The 15,862-nt window shown below is 38.2% G+C and overlaps 1 protein-coding gene across 1 annotated transcript; it reads right to left on the bottom strand.

The window, feature by feature from the left end:
* Positions 1-10,336: 10,336 nt before the first annotated feature.
* On the bottom strand, positions 10,337-15,394 carry LOC123876062 (piggyBac transposable element-derived protein 4-like). Its single transcript, XM_045922190.1, has 3 exons — positions 13,760-15,394; positions 11,352-11,578; positions 10,337-10,484 (listed from the first exon to the last, which is right to left on the bottom strand). The coding sequence occupies exons 1-3, from the start codon at positions 15,392-15,394 to the stop codon at positions 10,337-10,339; spliced, it is 2,010 nt and encodes a 669-aa protein (XP_045778146.1).
* Positions 15,395-15,862: the final 468 nt, after the last annotated feature.

The following is a 15,862-nucleotide window of genomic DNA, read 5'->3' as shown; positions in this document are numbered from 1 at the left end:
TTACCACTGGTTCGGAATGCCACAACCTAGCGAGAAGAACCAGCAAGAAACTCGGTGGCGTCTAACTGAGTCATTAATTTCTTGGCATCTAACTGAACTTAAAAACATTTTCTTTTTTTTTGGTTGTTGTTAAGGATATGTGGTTAACTGTAACTGTGCGGTGTCTATGACAGTAAAACTCTTTTAACATCGTCGCGTCACGGCCATTCTGACGCGCGACCGTTCTCGGGAGCTAGCTGGTGACCGGTCCGTCCCCACCGTCCTTGATTCATGGATTGTCCGATATTGCTCGTGCGCGTTCGTGCTCGCCTTCGTAAATCAGCGCCGACATGGCCATTCTGACCACAGGTCGCCCTCGACCTGCCAAAGAAAAAAAAAAAGAACAGTACCGTTGTACGAAACAGATTACGCACGGAAGCCCTCATTCTCGTTGGACACCACTAATAGTGAAAGTAAGGAGGCCCCTGTCCTCAACTTACGTCACAAAACACAGAAGTAAGGAGGCCCCTGTCCTCAACTTACGTCACAAAACACAAAAGTAAGGAGGCCCCTGTCCTCAACTTACGACACAAAACACAGAAGTAAGGAGGCCCCTGTCCTCAACTTACGTCACAAAACACAAAAGTAAGGAGGCCCCTGTCCTCAACTTACGTCACAAAACACAAAAGTAAGGAGGCCCCTGTCCTCAACTTACGTCACAAAACACAAAAGTAAGGAGGCCCCTGTCCTCAACTTACGACACAAAACACAGAAGTAAGGAGGCCCCTGTCCTCAACTTACGTCACACACACAAAGCGGCAATATTAAGATTTTGAAAAAGTGCAGATTACCTTTAGTACTGCGTAGCTTTCACCTCCTGGACTTGAATCAGATCTCCTTGTCTTTGTCACCATTAACCACTCGTTTCCAGATATTCCAAGCTTTGGTAATTGATTCACGTATCTCCAAGAGTTTTGGCTCGACCTTGCAACAAGCCAGCTATTTTCATCGATGTGGTTAGGTGGAGCTGAAGAGGCTCCACGGTTCATCCCGCTTCTGATGTCGGATCGAGCCGAGGATCGTTTAAGAATTGATGAAGGCAGGCGGAGATCCTTAGGGTCTGCTTCGATCACTAGGCGATCTTCAGACGTGTTAAGAACAATACCTCCGTTTTACTGCATGTCACAACTACCAGCGTAACTAGGTAAACCTAACCTAACCTACCTAGACCGGCTCCTCCACCCCTTACACCGGTCCCAAACCAACCATCTAACCCTAACCACCACAATAACAACTCGTTTAACCAACAGTACCACTTTAGGTAACCACTACTCTAAAACCCACAGTACGACAGACTATTCCTACTGAGAAGTGTCCTCGGCAACAACCGGACGAATAATGCCTCGCTACGCACAGCGTGTCTGATTTTATAGTCCAACGACGACAGTGGGGAGATGACGTAATGCTCAGTAAGCAAAGTATTGACAGCTAAAAGTCGGTACCGCCGACATATTACTATATTCTCGCACACTATTTTTCACTCAGTCGGCGTACTTCGTACCATGATACATAAGTTCAGGGTAGTAATCGGGTGTTCTGGTCTAGGGAGCCTTTTCATTGTTTCTTCAAGAGGCAACGGAAGGTGAAAAGTTCTGCCTTTTACGTTTTTTTTTTACCATACGCTTATTAGGTAAATATTTGTTTCCGACGGGATTCATTAATATTACCACCTGAAATGCTTTGGCCCGTTGAATTTAATATCTTTTCATAGTTTTAACTCGCTTATTTGTGGTGGAACATACTAACGTATAGATCATTTAGTACACAGGTCGATGGCAGTTGATTTGCTCTGATTTTTTGTAAGCATGAGTGACAAATATATGGACTGTGATCTAGATTACTTGTTTCGTAATGATTGAGTAGATTTTTCCAATTACTAGTGTCTATAGGTTAGGTGTTTTAATCTGTTTAGAGGTGATTAATCTTTTGAATAACAAAGTTCAATACAATACAAAACATGCAATTAAGTTTTGGAGTATCAGAAAACTTCAGTTTTAAGGATTTGAACGCAGCTTTATTTTTATCTATGACCTCGTCTTCTAAGATCTCGTGTGACTCTTTCACCGTCCAGCACAATGTTGTTGTTTTGTTGTTTAGTTTTCCTAACGATGCATCAATATCTTACATAAGATTATAAAATATGCTCTGTTCTTGATATATTTCTCTTGAAATTATTCTTAGTTGAGGAAAATGTGATTTTAAAGTGTTGATATAATTTAAAAATTCTAATAGTTTTCTCGTCCAATTAATGCGTAATACTGGACAGCAGTTTTGTTCACTAAGTTTTCGAAAATTTTCTTTAGTTGTACGATAACGTTCTCATCTAGTGCACAAAGATTATTACAAGACCAAACTCGACATTTACCATGTTTTTTGACATTCCCAAAGACTATTTTTCCTGTGTCATCAATCTAGATAGCTTTATCTTCAGTTTCATATAAACTTTGTTGCAGGCTTCTTGTGCATTAAATGACTTGGTTATTTCTATGCTTCGATTTTCCCAGAAAAGCTTCTAACTTGTCACGTTAAGTATCTGGAGGGCATAATTCAGATTTTTCTAACGATATTTTTGTTTTACTAAAGTTTCCTAGAGCCTACTGTCTACTGAGAACTATCCATTACTCAGTTTTTCTTTTTCCAATCTGTCATGTTTATTTGTTAGTGCCTTTTCTCCATTTTCAAATGAAATTGTAATTTATCGTTTGATCTTTTCCTTCGAACAAATTCAAGATTTACGTCGGGAAGATCTTTTGCGCACGTTCTTGTCGTAGGTAATCCTACGACAAATTACAAAAAATGTATCAAAAAATTCCGTTTTAATAAAGAATCGCAAATGAGAACACGATTCACGGTTTATTTCAGTGAGCTCGTGTGGCACCCAAACATTTTGTGTATCCACTGTCGCATATATGGAGCGACGCATATATCGACGAAGGAACCACGGCTCCCTCGTCGATATTTCAGCTTGTATGTCCGGGTCTCCTTTCATTGAAATTATGATGCCCTAAATCTCTAATAAATCTCATCGTCGTATCTCCCCTGCCCATCTCCGTAGAGTTTTGGTGATTTGGTTGGTTTGGTGACAAACCGGATGCTAATACCACAGCAGTTGTCACTGTCCATTGATATGCCATGGCCACGCATAGATTACTTTTTATATACTGAAGACATTTCACCATGTTTTAACAAGATTGAGGATAATTTGCGTCAGTAAACACTAAACAGGTTGTATTAGACATTTTTTAAATGCGTTCAGTGTACTGCACAAGGGTCATGGTTAGCCACTATTCGTGCACCTCAATAGACTGGTACGCCCCCCATTCCCGGCGGTTCAAGAGTCATGGACTGCGCGTATATGTTGTCATCAACTAATATTAAACGAGGTTCTTCGGCTTTCATACCTGATGTATATTTGATGGGCACTGGGCATGCCTGTAGTAATAACTGTGGTCCTTGCGTAATTTTCTCCGGAGTGGTTTGCCCTTGAAACCACCAACGTTTTTCCTGCTCATAAGTCAGTCTTAGATTAGAAGATACTCGAGGATCCAAGAATGGCTCATCATATCAGAGCAAATGGACACCGCTGTCCAGTGCGCATCGACTGAGACGTACGAAATGCTTTACTTTTAGATTTTAAAGAATGAAAAATCCGCATTCTAATATACAGCATAATTAAAATTGTTTTGGAAAAAAGGAATATCTTTTACTTGGTTATAGATACGGGCACGGCATAGCCTGTAATTATATCTCCGTTTTCTTTTATCATGTATAGTTGTGGCTCTGGGAAATGGCCACATCAAGAAGGTTTGTAATGGGAAACCTTCATCGCCGATTAAAACGTGAGGTACTGGTTCATCAGTACCAGGCAGAGGCTTCGGTGTTAATATGGATTTTTCTAGTAAATAGTGACGATAAAACTGTGCATTTTGAAAAATGGTACTGTCACTATGTCGGCCGTAACTGCCAACGTCTATCATATTAAAGGAGAATGGGCACCTTTGTATGAGTTGCGTCCCCAGTGGTGTATCAAGTTGTGATATACATATATGTCATTTTAAATGTCATGATGATAACTTCATTTTATTGTAGGTCACCAACTATGAGACACGTACAGGGAAAGAACTAGAAATCATTTAATTTTCTAAAGCCCGTGAAAGCCTAAGACATTTTTTATTTATATTACACATTATTATTTTAAGCATACCATGCGGTGTGCCTGGCTGTGGTGTGGTCTGTGTTGCAGCTTCAGCTCCACGCTTGCATATCTACGCAGTACCTACGCACCTATTGAGACTTTCTTTCTTGCTTTCTTTTTGTAAAATAATCATAGAGATTGGTATTAGAGAATATGATAAGCAAATATTCGCTCTTCTGCATGCTTTCTAGGTGGGTAGTTTTATAACTACACAATACATTGAGCAGGTATTAGGTAAGGACCTTAATACGGCCGCTTGTTGGTCAAGGGGAAAAAAAGAACGCAATAAACAACAGGTAGGTGCTTTTGCATTTCCGCGGAAGCTTTTCCGGATTTTCCTGGGATTTCCACCAGGGAAATTATTCCACCAGGGGAGAAATTAAACACGTTATGCCGATATTGAGGCGTCTTTAATACTCACCATATAATATGCGACGCACTGCCGCCAGTTACAAAAATGCTTACATGCAATTCATAGAATCTTAGTCGAGTACAGATGGACGAGCCATAGGTATAAAAAAGCAGGTTTAAAAACAATAATGGCAGTAATAATATTTATTACTAGAGGATGCCCGCGGCTTCGCTCGCGTGGATTTCTGGTTTTTTTTAATCCCAAAGGAACTCCTTGATTTTCCGGGATAAAAAGTAGCCTATGTCCTTTCCCGGGATGTATCCCAAGTCTGTACCAAAAAATATTACGAAATTCTGTCGGCAAATATGTTCTTGTGCTATTTTTCCTGCAGTAGTGTGAAGGCAAAGCTGGTAGCTCGGGTTTTATTTTGGGGCTCATGTTTTCCACGCATATCTTCTTTTGCACTATCAAATGATGCGTTTTTTACTGTATTGTACAATGTTTTTTGCTTGAGATCTAGTGTACAAGTCAAAAATTGTTGACACACTTGGGCTTACTCTTCACCATCGTTAATAAAGTAATTAAAAGTGTTCTTCTTCTTTCTTTCTTTTCTAATCTTTTTAGAATGGCTTACCAACCAGTCATTACGTCTTTCAGACGATAAACCCCAAAAATGTAAAAATATCGCTTTTCTCTTTTCATCAGTTATTTCGTAACATGCGTTAAAGCAATTTTGTGGATTACAGGGATTTTATTATTTATTTTATTCAGTCTTTTAATATTTATTTATTAATAAAAAGAACTTAATTTTAATAGGAAAACTTAATCCTCTTCATCACTCTGTAAAACATCATTTTCGTCATTACCCACTTTAAGATTTTTAAAGAATGAATGATATTGCTTAGGAATATGTCCTGCTTCGCAAATATGGATTAAATCTTTGTATTTGGCTTCAGGAATCGGCAAACTACCCGAATATAGTGGTTTCAATGCATCGGTGCAGTTCGAATAGTGATTCTCTCAAATTGTTGTAGTTTTAGGTATACACCTAGTTCAATTTTAATTTAGATTGTACCGATGGGGCTGGCATATAGGACACCTATAAAAGCCCCTTAAAAATATTAGAATAAAAAAAACTGTATTTTTATTGCGGCGTGTCTGAACTAATGTATTCAATCTGAAATAATCAGCATCTAAATCATATTTATCTATACTAATAAATAAAATTGGAGTGTCTGTCTGTAATTTCGAAATAACTACCACATATTAAGGTCATATGATTATTTGAACGATACCATAACTGAATCACATGTTTTTAAAATTTTTGTCTGTCTGTCTGTCTGTCTGTCTGTCTGTCTGTCTGTCTGTCTGTCTGTCTGTCTGTCTGTCTGTCTGTTTGTCGGAACGGCTGAACCGATTTTAACGGGATTTTCACATACAAGTAGAGGATTGACCAGGGTGTAACATAGGCTACTTTTTTAACCGACTTTAAAGAAGGGAGTTGTGTTTTTCTACCTATGTACACCGAAATCTCCGAGATTTCTGAACCGATTTGCGTCATTTCTTTTTTAATCGATAGAGGAACTTTGCGACATTGTTTCATAAAAAATTTGGATTCCAACTCCTCAATCCTGATGCTGCAGGGGATCTGACCAATCCACGCGGGCGAAGCTGCGGGCATCAGCTAGTATAATATAAGATGAGGTTCCGACCTCTTAACGATTTGACTGATATTATTCCATTTGACTGTTTGATTTAACGAGTTTTTTTTAAAATTTCTGTTTTGTAAAAATTCTTTTAAATTATAAAACATGTCTGGAGACACTTCTATAACTTGGTATGGTTCACCATTGGTTTTCGCCCAACGAACTAACGCGTACCACTGGTCTGGTGTAGATGTTACGGGCAACGTGATTAATTGGGCATTATTAATAAGGACCTGCCATTATTAATAATGCCCAAAAGGGATGGGCAAAGTGATTAATTTATCACTTTGACCGGCCATTATTAATAATGCCCGACGGCTCGTGGTCCATGTAATAAGTCAGTGTTTGAGATAGCTTGAATTTATTACTTGGATCGGGCAGTATGAATAATTCCCTACTTGTAGCCGGGCAATGTGATAAATTGGACCGCGGCCGTTGGCAGGGGCGCGTACGTGCGGGGGGAGGGCCTTAGGTTAGGTTTTTTTTTTTTATACATTCTACCCTCTTAACATAGTCAGATACTGTTTCTCGCTTTCATGCCTCTCGTACTTGTTTTCTTCATACTTGTTCTTTCTTTCATCCATCATCTTTCACACTATGGGTAGAGTTCCCTTCCTAATGTAAATGTAAAATATTTGCACGCCATTACATGGCAAGTGTAGTGACACTAAAATAAATTGTAAAATCTATGCTAACCTACATTTGAGCAAATAAATGATTATGATTATGATAATAACTGTCATTTAGGGGTGCTAGTATTGTTTTTATTTATTTCCAAAAAGGAGATTGCCCAAGTGACTATGAGACTCAGTATCGTTACCAAATCAATAGTATCCTAATGAAATAGAGCTTGATTTTTAGGATGGTTTTATTACTTTTAATTACACATTAAAAAAAAAATGTAAACCTCCGGGTTCCGCAGCAATATGGCGATGAATGACCTCTAAAATTAGAATTTTTCAAACTGTTAATTTGCTGTTAATTTACATTTCACTGAAATATTTCGCTTTATTATTAAATATATATCTAAATAAATGTATACAATAGAAGCCTCAATAGCTCATCGGTTAAAAGAGCGGAATTAAATCCGAAAGGTCAACGGTTCAAACTCCACCCATTGCACTATTGTCCTACATACTCTATTTTTTTTTTTCGTTGGTAAATGCCTTTACGCATCCCTCCCGAGAGACGGGAAGGGTATGTGGGACTCGCCAGCCGAGAGGCGACCGGAATACCCACTAAAACCTAACGGCGCTACTGCGTGCAACGCTTGGCGACTGGGTCACGGGAACACCGAAGCAATCTACCGCGACCCAGCCAGCCACGTCTGCCGAGGCGGACCCTTCGCCGGGGACCTATTTCTAGGTCACTGCACGTCTGAGGCGAATGCACCTCCCGACCCCTCTAGACGAGCGACATCAAATAGGTCGCCCGAAGCTCCGGCTAAAATGGCAGGCGGCGATCGTGCGCATGTCGCCTGCGCCCCGTCCTTCGGCGACGGATAGGGTCCGCGTTTGCGTCGGCCTGACGCAAACGCGTCTGAGTCAGTCCTACCTACTCCTAGCACAAGCTTGACGCTTCGTTGGATGGAAAAAGGGAAAATTAGTCATGATTAGCATGGCTAATATTCTTATCTAGACACGCCTGACTTAACCCTTAGGCTTTTTTTTTTTTAACGCTGGGAAATGCGTTTACGCATTCCTTCCGGAAACGGGTAGGATATGTGGGACTCGCCGGCTGAGAAGCGGCCGAAAATAAAATAGTATATTCTCTCATTTATTTATTTTTCACATTTTACCCTATTTTTAAACAACAAACAATAAAATAACAAAAACAACAGCAAAAATAACAGAAACACAGAAAGAGAAATAAAATAACATAAACAACAAAAAACTAAAGTAACGGAAAAAAAACCATTGAATAAAAATATGATAAAATGGATCCCACTAGCAGCTGGGTGGGTTGGACCCAAGCCGCCAGTGGTCAGGGCTCCAGAGTGAGGAACCTCCTCACAATGCGTGCCGTCTCAAGAACCACTGCCTTCTGTATCTTACCCTTGACCCAACAGTTAAGCGACAGTTTCTTAAGATGTTGGTCGAAACTGTTCGCAATAAGACCGTGGACTGATACAACTATCGGTACAATAATCGCTACAAAACCAAATGGGTATAATCTTTTATAACAAAATTCCTCAGCCAATTTTGGACTTGCCTTTACACAGGTTCAAAAAATCTATTAAAAATATGCTCCTGAGAAAAGCATATTATACTATCGAAGATTATGTAAATGATAAAAAAGCGTGGATTTGACCTGCAATTCGCTCCAGCAATGCGCAGGACTTCAATTGCTTTTATACATGGCATAATATTGTATATCAAATCTTTGAAAAGAGCAACTGCCGAGTTTCTTGCTGGTTCTTCTCGGTAGGAAAGGCATTCCGAACCAGTGGTAGATGCTTTTGACGATTCAAAAGAACTTGTAAAAGTCTAATTGAATGAAAATATTTTGAATTTTTTTTTGAAATATAACCCAAACAAATCTGTATGGTGCAACATTCGCACTATACAGATATTACACATTGCTGACCGATATTTTACTATGTATTTACACCTTTATGTATCTGTATCTGCAAATAAATGGAATTGAAGTGCATATTGGATTTCGCTTTATTAAAGAATAACGCCAAACTTATTTAGAACTAGTTGATGCCCGCAGTTTCGCCCGCATGGATTTAGGTTTTTAGGTTTTAGGACAAAGTTTTTACTTGGTATCAATACCTTCAATATCAATTCATAACCGTCAGTTTCTAAATCCCATCAGATTTGGTGGTCAGGTCCCCTGCAGCAACAGGATTGAGAAGTTAGAATCCAAATTGTATGGAACAATGTGGCAAAGTTCTATCGATTAAAAAAAAATACGCAAATCGGTTCAGAAATCTCGGAGATATCGGTGTACATAGGTAGAAAAACACAACTCTTCCATTTTTGAAAGTCTGTTAAAAAAGTAGCCTATGTTACTCCATGGCTAATCTTCTACTTGTCTGTGAAAGTTCCGTCAAAATAGGTACAGCCGTTCCGAAGACAAGCCCGTTCAAACAGACAGACAGACAGACAGACAATTTAAAAACGTGTGATTCAGTTATGGTCTCATTCAAACAACCATAATATGAGCTTAATATGAGGTAGTTATTTCGAAATTACAGACAGACACTCCAATTTTATAGATTATAAGTAAAGATTGGTTAATTTCATTTCAAACTGAAAATGAGTTTGTACTTAAATAAAGTTGAATGCATTATTTACTCATTTTCATAGCAGTATTCTTCAAATATATTATCTAAAAATTGGGCAGGTGCATGAATGTCATTATGTCGACCCCAGCTCAGATACCATGTGACGGTCATGATGTGCGCACAACACCCCACTGTGCGATTGCCTACTAGGCAGCTACAACAGTAGCCTGAAATAGCATTAAGCGTATTTGCATTTTCTTCATTCGTGTTCATCAAAAGATATGTGTAGTAAGTTCGGCTGCTCACGTGCCGGGACTTTACTCTACCACGAAGAAGATAATTATTAACACCTAGAACTAATGGCAAATCTTCCTCAATAGATTCATTTATTTCGACGACATACGTGCCATCTTGGCGAATGTGTTCGCTGTAATAGGATCTTGCCTGTTTAAGCTGATACGTCCCGAGAGCAAACCTTTTTAATTGCTCTATGGTAAGCCTCGGAAACTGCTCCAAGTGGGGGTGGTCACCATCTATGTTATGGAACATACTTCGCCTTCTATTCAGCTGTTCTCTCTGTACAATATCAGCTAAGTAATTAGGCATATTTAATCTTTGCTTGGCTATTTCCACACACTCATAATATTCCGGTTTATCTTCGATCACAGGATGGAACATGTTTGTTAGAGCACAGCCAATTCGAAAGTCTTCCATAAGATGTTTTGCAGCTTTATTAAAATAATCTTGGCGAAATAATTTGTAATCTCTTTTCGTTCGCCCATTTACTACCTCAACTACCCATCTACACATAGTTACACAACGTGGTGGCCTTCTAATAAGGATTCAGGCATATGTGTCTGATATCCGTACCCCTGCAGCTGTGCAACCACATCTCTAAAGCCTCTGTCTAGTATGAAGACATCGCCTTCACGGAAGTATGATCGCATGGTCCCTTCTGACCTGCTGAATTCTTTGCTCATTATTGAGGCATCATTAGTTGTAGCTTTATAAGGGCCAAGGCAATCTAAAATGTGGCCATCGCAGCACACAATCATAAATGGCTTAACAAGATTTGCATATTTATGCAAACTATAGGTTTGCTTTTGAAATAAATAATTGCTGCTATTTTGAACATAAACATAGGTAGCGTCACAAATGGTGATAGCTGGTTTGGTTTCTATGGGCATTGTATTGTTTCCATAAAGACCTTCTGGTATTACTGTGTTTCTAGCTGCCACTTCACTTACAGTCATATGACTAATTCCCAAATGTAGAGGCACAAGTTGTTCACTCAAAATATTCCTTGCTTTATTCATATTCCGTTCTAAAGTACTTCTTGGCATGTCAAAAAGTCCAGTCAATCTCTCGTTGCTGTCTCCTGTTCTTAATTTGGTTAAATAAATACTTAATGCAACACTTGCATCTGGTACTTCTTCATACAATCGTGGTATACTGTTCAACAAATTATAGAACTGGGTAGCATTCAAACCTAGCCAGTAGTGACATAGGTTCGGTGGGATGGAATGAATATTAGTAAAGTCGATTTTATGCAATGAAATGTTCTCTAACATATCAAGCATGCTATCCATTTGGGAATTAGTAAAATCTGTATGGCTAGCATGTAGTTGGTCCCAATATTCCCAGTTCAAATGAAGGTTACATACACGAGCACAAGGTGGAATGTAAATTCTGTGGCGGCTTAGAATAGTTTCCTTCATAATTTTTGGAACTAAATAGCGTTCAACGTTTCTACAATCAGGAAATAAACAGTGTCTTGTGGTTGAAGCAACACGTTTATATTTTCTAGAGGTAAAGGTTGGTTCTTGCCTCCTTTGTGGCTGAAATAAGTCATGCTGTGGAAGTGGTGGTGGTTCAGGAGTCTGTACAGCTACTGGTTCGGGAGCCTGTACAGCTACTTGTTCAAGAGCCTGTACAGCTTCTGGTTCCGGAGCCTGTATAACAACACCTCGATTTGCATCCTGTTGTGAATGTCGTTGAACAATTCTTCTAGCTGCCATACGACATGCTCGGCACACTCTTTCTAGATGTGGAACCTGAAAAACACAATTGTTTTACTTTTTGACTATAATTCAAACTAATAATATAAATACTATAATAATTGTATGGTATTACTAATATTATAAATGTTAAAGTGTGTTTGTTTGGTGGTTTGTCCTTCAATCACGTTGCAACGGAGCAATGCATCGACGTGATTTTTTGCATGGGTATAGTTATAGACCTGGAGAATGACATAGACTTCTTTTTATCCAGAAAAAAGAAATCCCCAGAAAGAGTTACCATGGGATTTAAAAAATCAAAATCCACATGGACAAAGTCGCAGGCATCAGCTAGTTGTATAATAATAGTATGGAATAGTATGGAATGCCTAGCCAAAGTATGAAATAAAACATTTAATAATGTGCCTGAATGTTTTAGGTATTTTCAACAGAATGCCTAGGTTTTACACATGACAGTTTATTCTGCTGCTTCTTCTGCTTGAGGTCATTTGATTTAAGACTTGTAAAGTGTAAGAGGCGCCGGAATAACCTAACCCGTAGGTATAACGTATAAGGTATATAAGGTATATTTCTAATGAATATCAAGAAAATGAACAAAATAATTACTTTTATTTCGAACAGTTTTTAATTCTCCGGGCTCCTTGTTAATTCGTAACATTTGAAAAAAAAGTTTTAATTAAAAAAAGGAATTACTGATTACATCATTATTCCATACTCTCATACCTACAGCGATACCATTGGTGGGCAGTCTCCTTTTACATTATGCTTATGTCTATACATGTTTTGTACATAATATGTTGACTATTTTTAACCCCCGACCCAAAAAGAGGAGTGTTATAAGTTTGACGTGTGTATCTGTGTATCTGTGTATCTGTCTGTGGCATCGCAGCGCCTAAACGAATGAACCGATTTTAATTTAGTTTTTTTTGTTTGAAAGGTGGCTTGATCGAGAGTGTTCTTAGCTATAATCTAAAAAAATTGGTTCAGCCGTTTAAGAGTTATCAGCTCTTTTCTAGTTTTCTTGTAGAAAAGAAGGTTAGATAACCGTTAGGTTCATAATATTATGTCAATAGACAAATGTCAAGCTGTCAAGATGGACGTTGCCTAAATACATAATTATTTATTTGAAAATGATGTTTTGGAAAACTCAAATACTTTGGATCGTCGGGGGTGTTATAAATTTTTAATTTACACTTGTACATTTTAAATTAACTTGGCAAACAATAATATTAGGAACAGAGCAGGTCTAATTTTCACACATGTTAATTGATATATTCAACAATCATTGAGTACATATGTAGGTATAGAGCGAGTATATCGCTCACGCGCCTTTATGCCAAGTGTAAGCAGTTGTTCTATACATATTAACTTATAGATATCGCGGCAGAGTCCGTTGGATAGTGATGCGCCATGATTTTAACGTGAAGTTTTACCAATGAAGTTATCGTACCTACATTAGTAATTCCTATCTACAGGTTCCCTGTCCACAGACCATATGTGGTCTGTAAACGGAAAGCACTACAAGTTCACAGACCATATGTGGTCTGTGCGTCGATACAATTTTGAAGGTTTTTAGAGCCGTGGACGTGGAGAGAACTGCGTTTATTTGATGTGGACGTGACAGGACATATCATATAGAAACCAAAAAGGGTTGGGACATAGAGGACGGACGTCAAATTTTCGGGATATCGGGATCTGAAAAAAATAACCTAAATATAAGAAAACGGAATCTAACTTTACTAAATGTTATTGTTTTTCATTTACTTTTAGCTAAATTAACAATGGATAGGTAGAAAAAATAAACAAAATATTGAATATGAAAATATTTATTGAAAAAGAAAACAATTATTGAAAAAAATAAAGTTACATATTCACATGTATTTTTTGGAAACACTGTAGACAATACGGTTTGGTACAAATGTTGCATATTTGCGAAACTCTTTTAGCTTTATTAGTGGCAGCTGATGCTGTTTCACCTCTTTGACGAAAATCACTATAGCATCCGGCACACCTACGTCTAGTTATTTTTCCATCTTTTCTATCCAGCTCTTTGAGGAAATGCTGCGTCTGTGATGTGGATGGCGTAGGTATAGCCGGTGGCTGGACAACGTTTATACCCAGTAAATTTTTCACGATACTCATTTGTGCCTGTAAAAGTGTACATTTATTCTGCTGGTTCAATTTATTGAACAAATAAACCGTATTTATGACACCTACTCCAAATAAGACATCAACAGCAACCTTTTTATACCAAGTCAGGGTCTTGCGAATTGGCGAATAGTAGCTTGCCAACTCGTCAGAAAGATCGATACCTTTCTTTCGATCATTGTATTCCAGTATCATATTGGGCTTCAGACGCTGGTTTCGGCCTGTACACATCGTTTGTTCGTCTGCGTGACAAGTAGATATCATAAGGACATCCCTCTTGTCCTTCCATTTTAGAATCGTTACATTATTTTTTTGTGCAGCAATTAGCTCTCCCCTCTTCAGTTTCTTGTTTTTCACCAATAAAGGTAGGTTTTTGCGATTTTTTCTCAAAGTCCCACAAAGGTCAGTTTTGCGTTGTAGCAAGTATTGAGCTAATGGTAAACTGGTGTACCAATTATCTGCTATAATCATTCTCCCCTGGTCTAAAAGCTCTTCGCAAAGCTCAACAACAACGCTTCCAGGTTTATCGAGATTCGCAATTTGAGGATCCTGGCCGGTATAAACTTTATATTTCCAAACATATCCATCATCAGTTGTAGCCTTGTAAATCTTGAGTCCGTACTTGTGAGTTTTATTTGGATTATACTGACGAATAAGGAGTCGGCCTTGGAAGGGAACCATTGACTCATCCACAACAATGCAGTCTTTTGGCGAAAGAAGTTTTCTACAGTTTCTCATCACAATGTCTATAACTGGTTTGACTTTATACAAACGATCATTGACATCTCTTTCAGCTGTATTGTCAACAAAGTGCCAGCAACGCAATATTGCAGTAAAACGATTGTAGGACATTTTTATATTGTGCATTAGCGGATGATAAAAAATAGGGTCCTTTTTCCAGTAGCATTCTAATGTAGGGAATTTGATTATACCAGTCAGCAAGTAAATACCCAAAAACTTTTTCATTTCTTCCCTGTTTACTGGTTTCCAACGACGCAAACGACCACCAGAATTAGTAGTGATAAGTTGTTCAGCGTATATATTGGTCTGTTCTATCATCAAGTCAAAAACATTGTCATCAACTAGAATAGAAAATATTGTAAACACATCTGCAGTTTCTGGAATGTTTTCAATATGTATCAAGTCTCCTGCGCTACTAAAAATTTGCCGATCTAATGGGTGAATCTCATAACTCCATCCTTCTTGCTCATCATGTTCTTTCATGCCACGCTCTGTAGTTGGTCTTATGCCAGTTCTTGGGCCTGTATTTCTTTCAGTGTCACTGTCGTCGTCAGAATCGGAACTAGGTGGTACGGTGGTTTGAAATTGATGAGAAGGGTCATTAGAGTTGTCGTCAAAAAAATTGCGAGACGTGGATGGATGCGATGTCGCCGTACCTTCAAAAATATCGCTATCAAAAAGTTGTTCAGTCGGCATTGATTGGGATGGAGAATGTGTTTGATTGGGATGGAGAATGTGTGAATTAGCAAGCTGACTTATATCTAGACACTCTGATGATAAATCACTAGGGAAAAAATCGGGATCTGCCACACTATCGTCATTGTCAAAATCAGGTACATCACTATTCTCTTCGGCTTCATTTTCTTGTTCATCCGATGAATTTGACTGATCATTTTGTTCGTAGTCACTTTCTTCTAATATTCTTCTCAATTCTTCGTCCGTATACCCTTGTTTTTTACTCATTTTCCCGCAAAAACTCGAAATTCAAAAGCAGTAAACACAAAATAACAAAAACTTTCGTTTTTTTTTTTGTTTTCTTCAACAACCGGCAGGAAACAGTATAAACAATACTCTCATTGGTCACTTAGGTAGCTAACTTCACATAATATAATCAAATAATTATATCAAATGATGATTTGTCACTGTCACTTCTAATTTGACACTGACAATATGCACAGACCGCATATGGTCTGTGGACTCATCAGAAAATTTTTAGTCAATTTCGTTCTAGAGAGTCCACAGACCATATGTGGTATGCTTGAAAAAAATACTTTTCTGATATGTCTATAATATTTTGAAACAAATAGGTATATACCTAAACCCCTAAAACACTGTTTTTTTTACAAAAACACAACTGGACGTGTGAGGGACTTCCACTCTAAAACTTGGACAGGGAACCTGTTAAGATATAAACTAAATATTTTTTTTGTA

The sequence above is a fragment of the Maniola jurtina genome, chromosome 21, assembly GCF_905333055.1.
Source record: "Maniola jurtina chromosome 21, ilManJurt1.1, whole genome shotgun sequence".
Taxonomy (NCBI): Eukaryota; Metazoa; Arthropoda; class Insecta; order Lepidoptera; family Nymphalidae; genus Maniola; species Maniola jurtina.
This window is presented reverse-complemented; position numbering and strand designations above follow the sequence as displayed.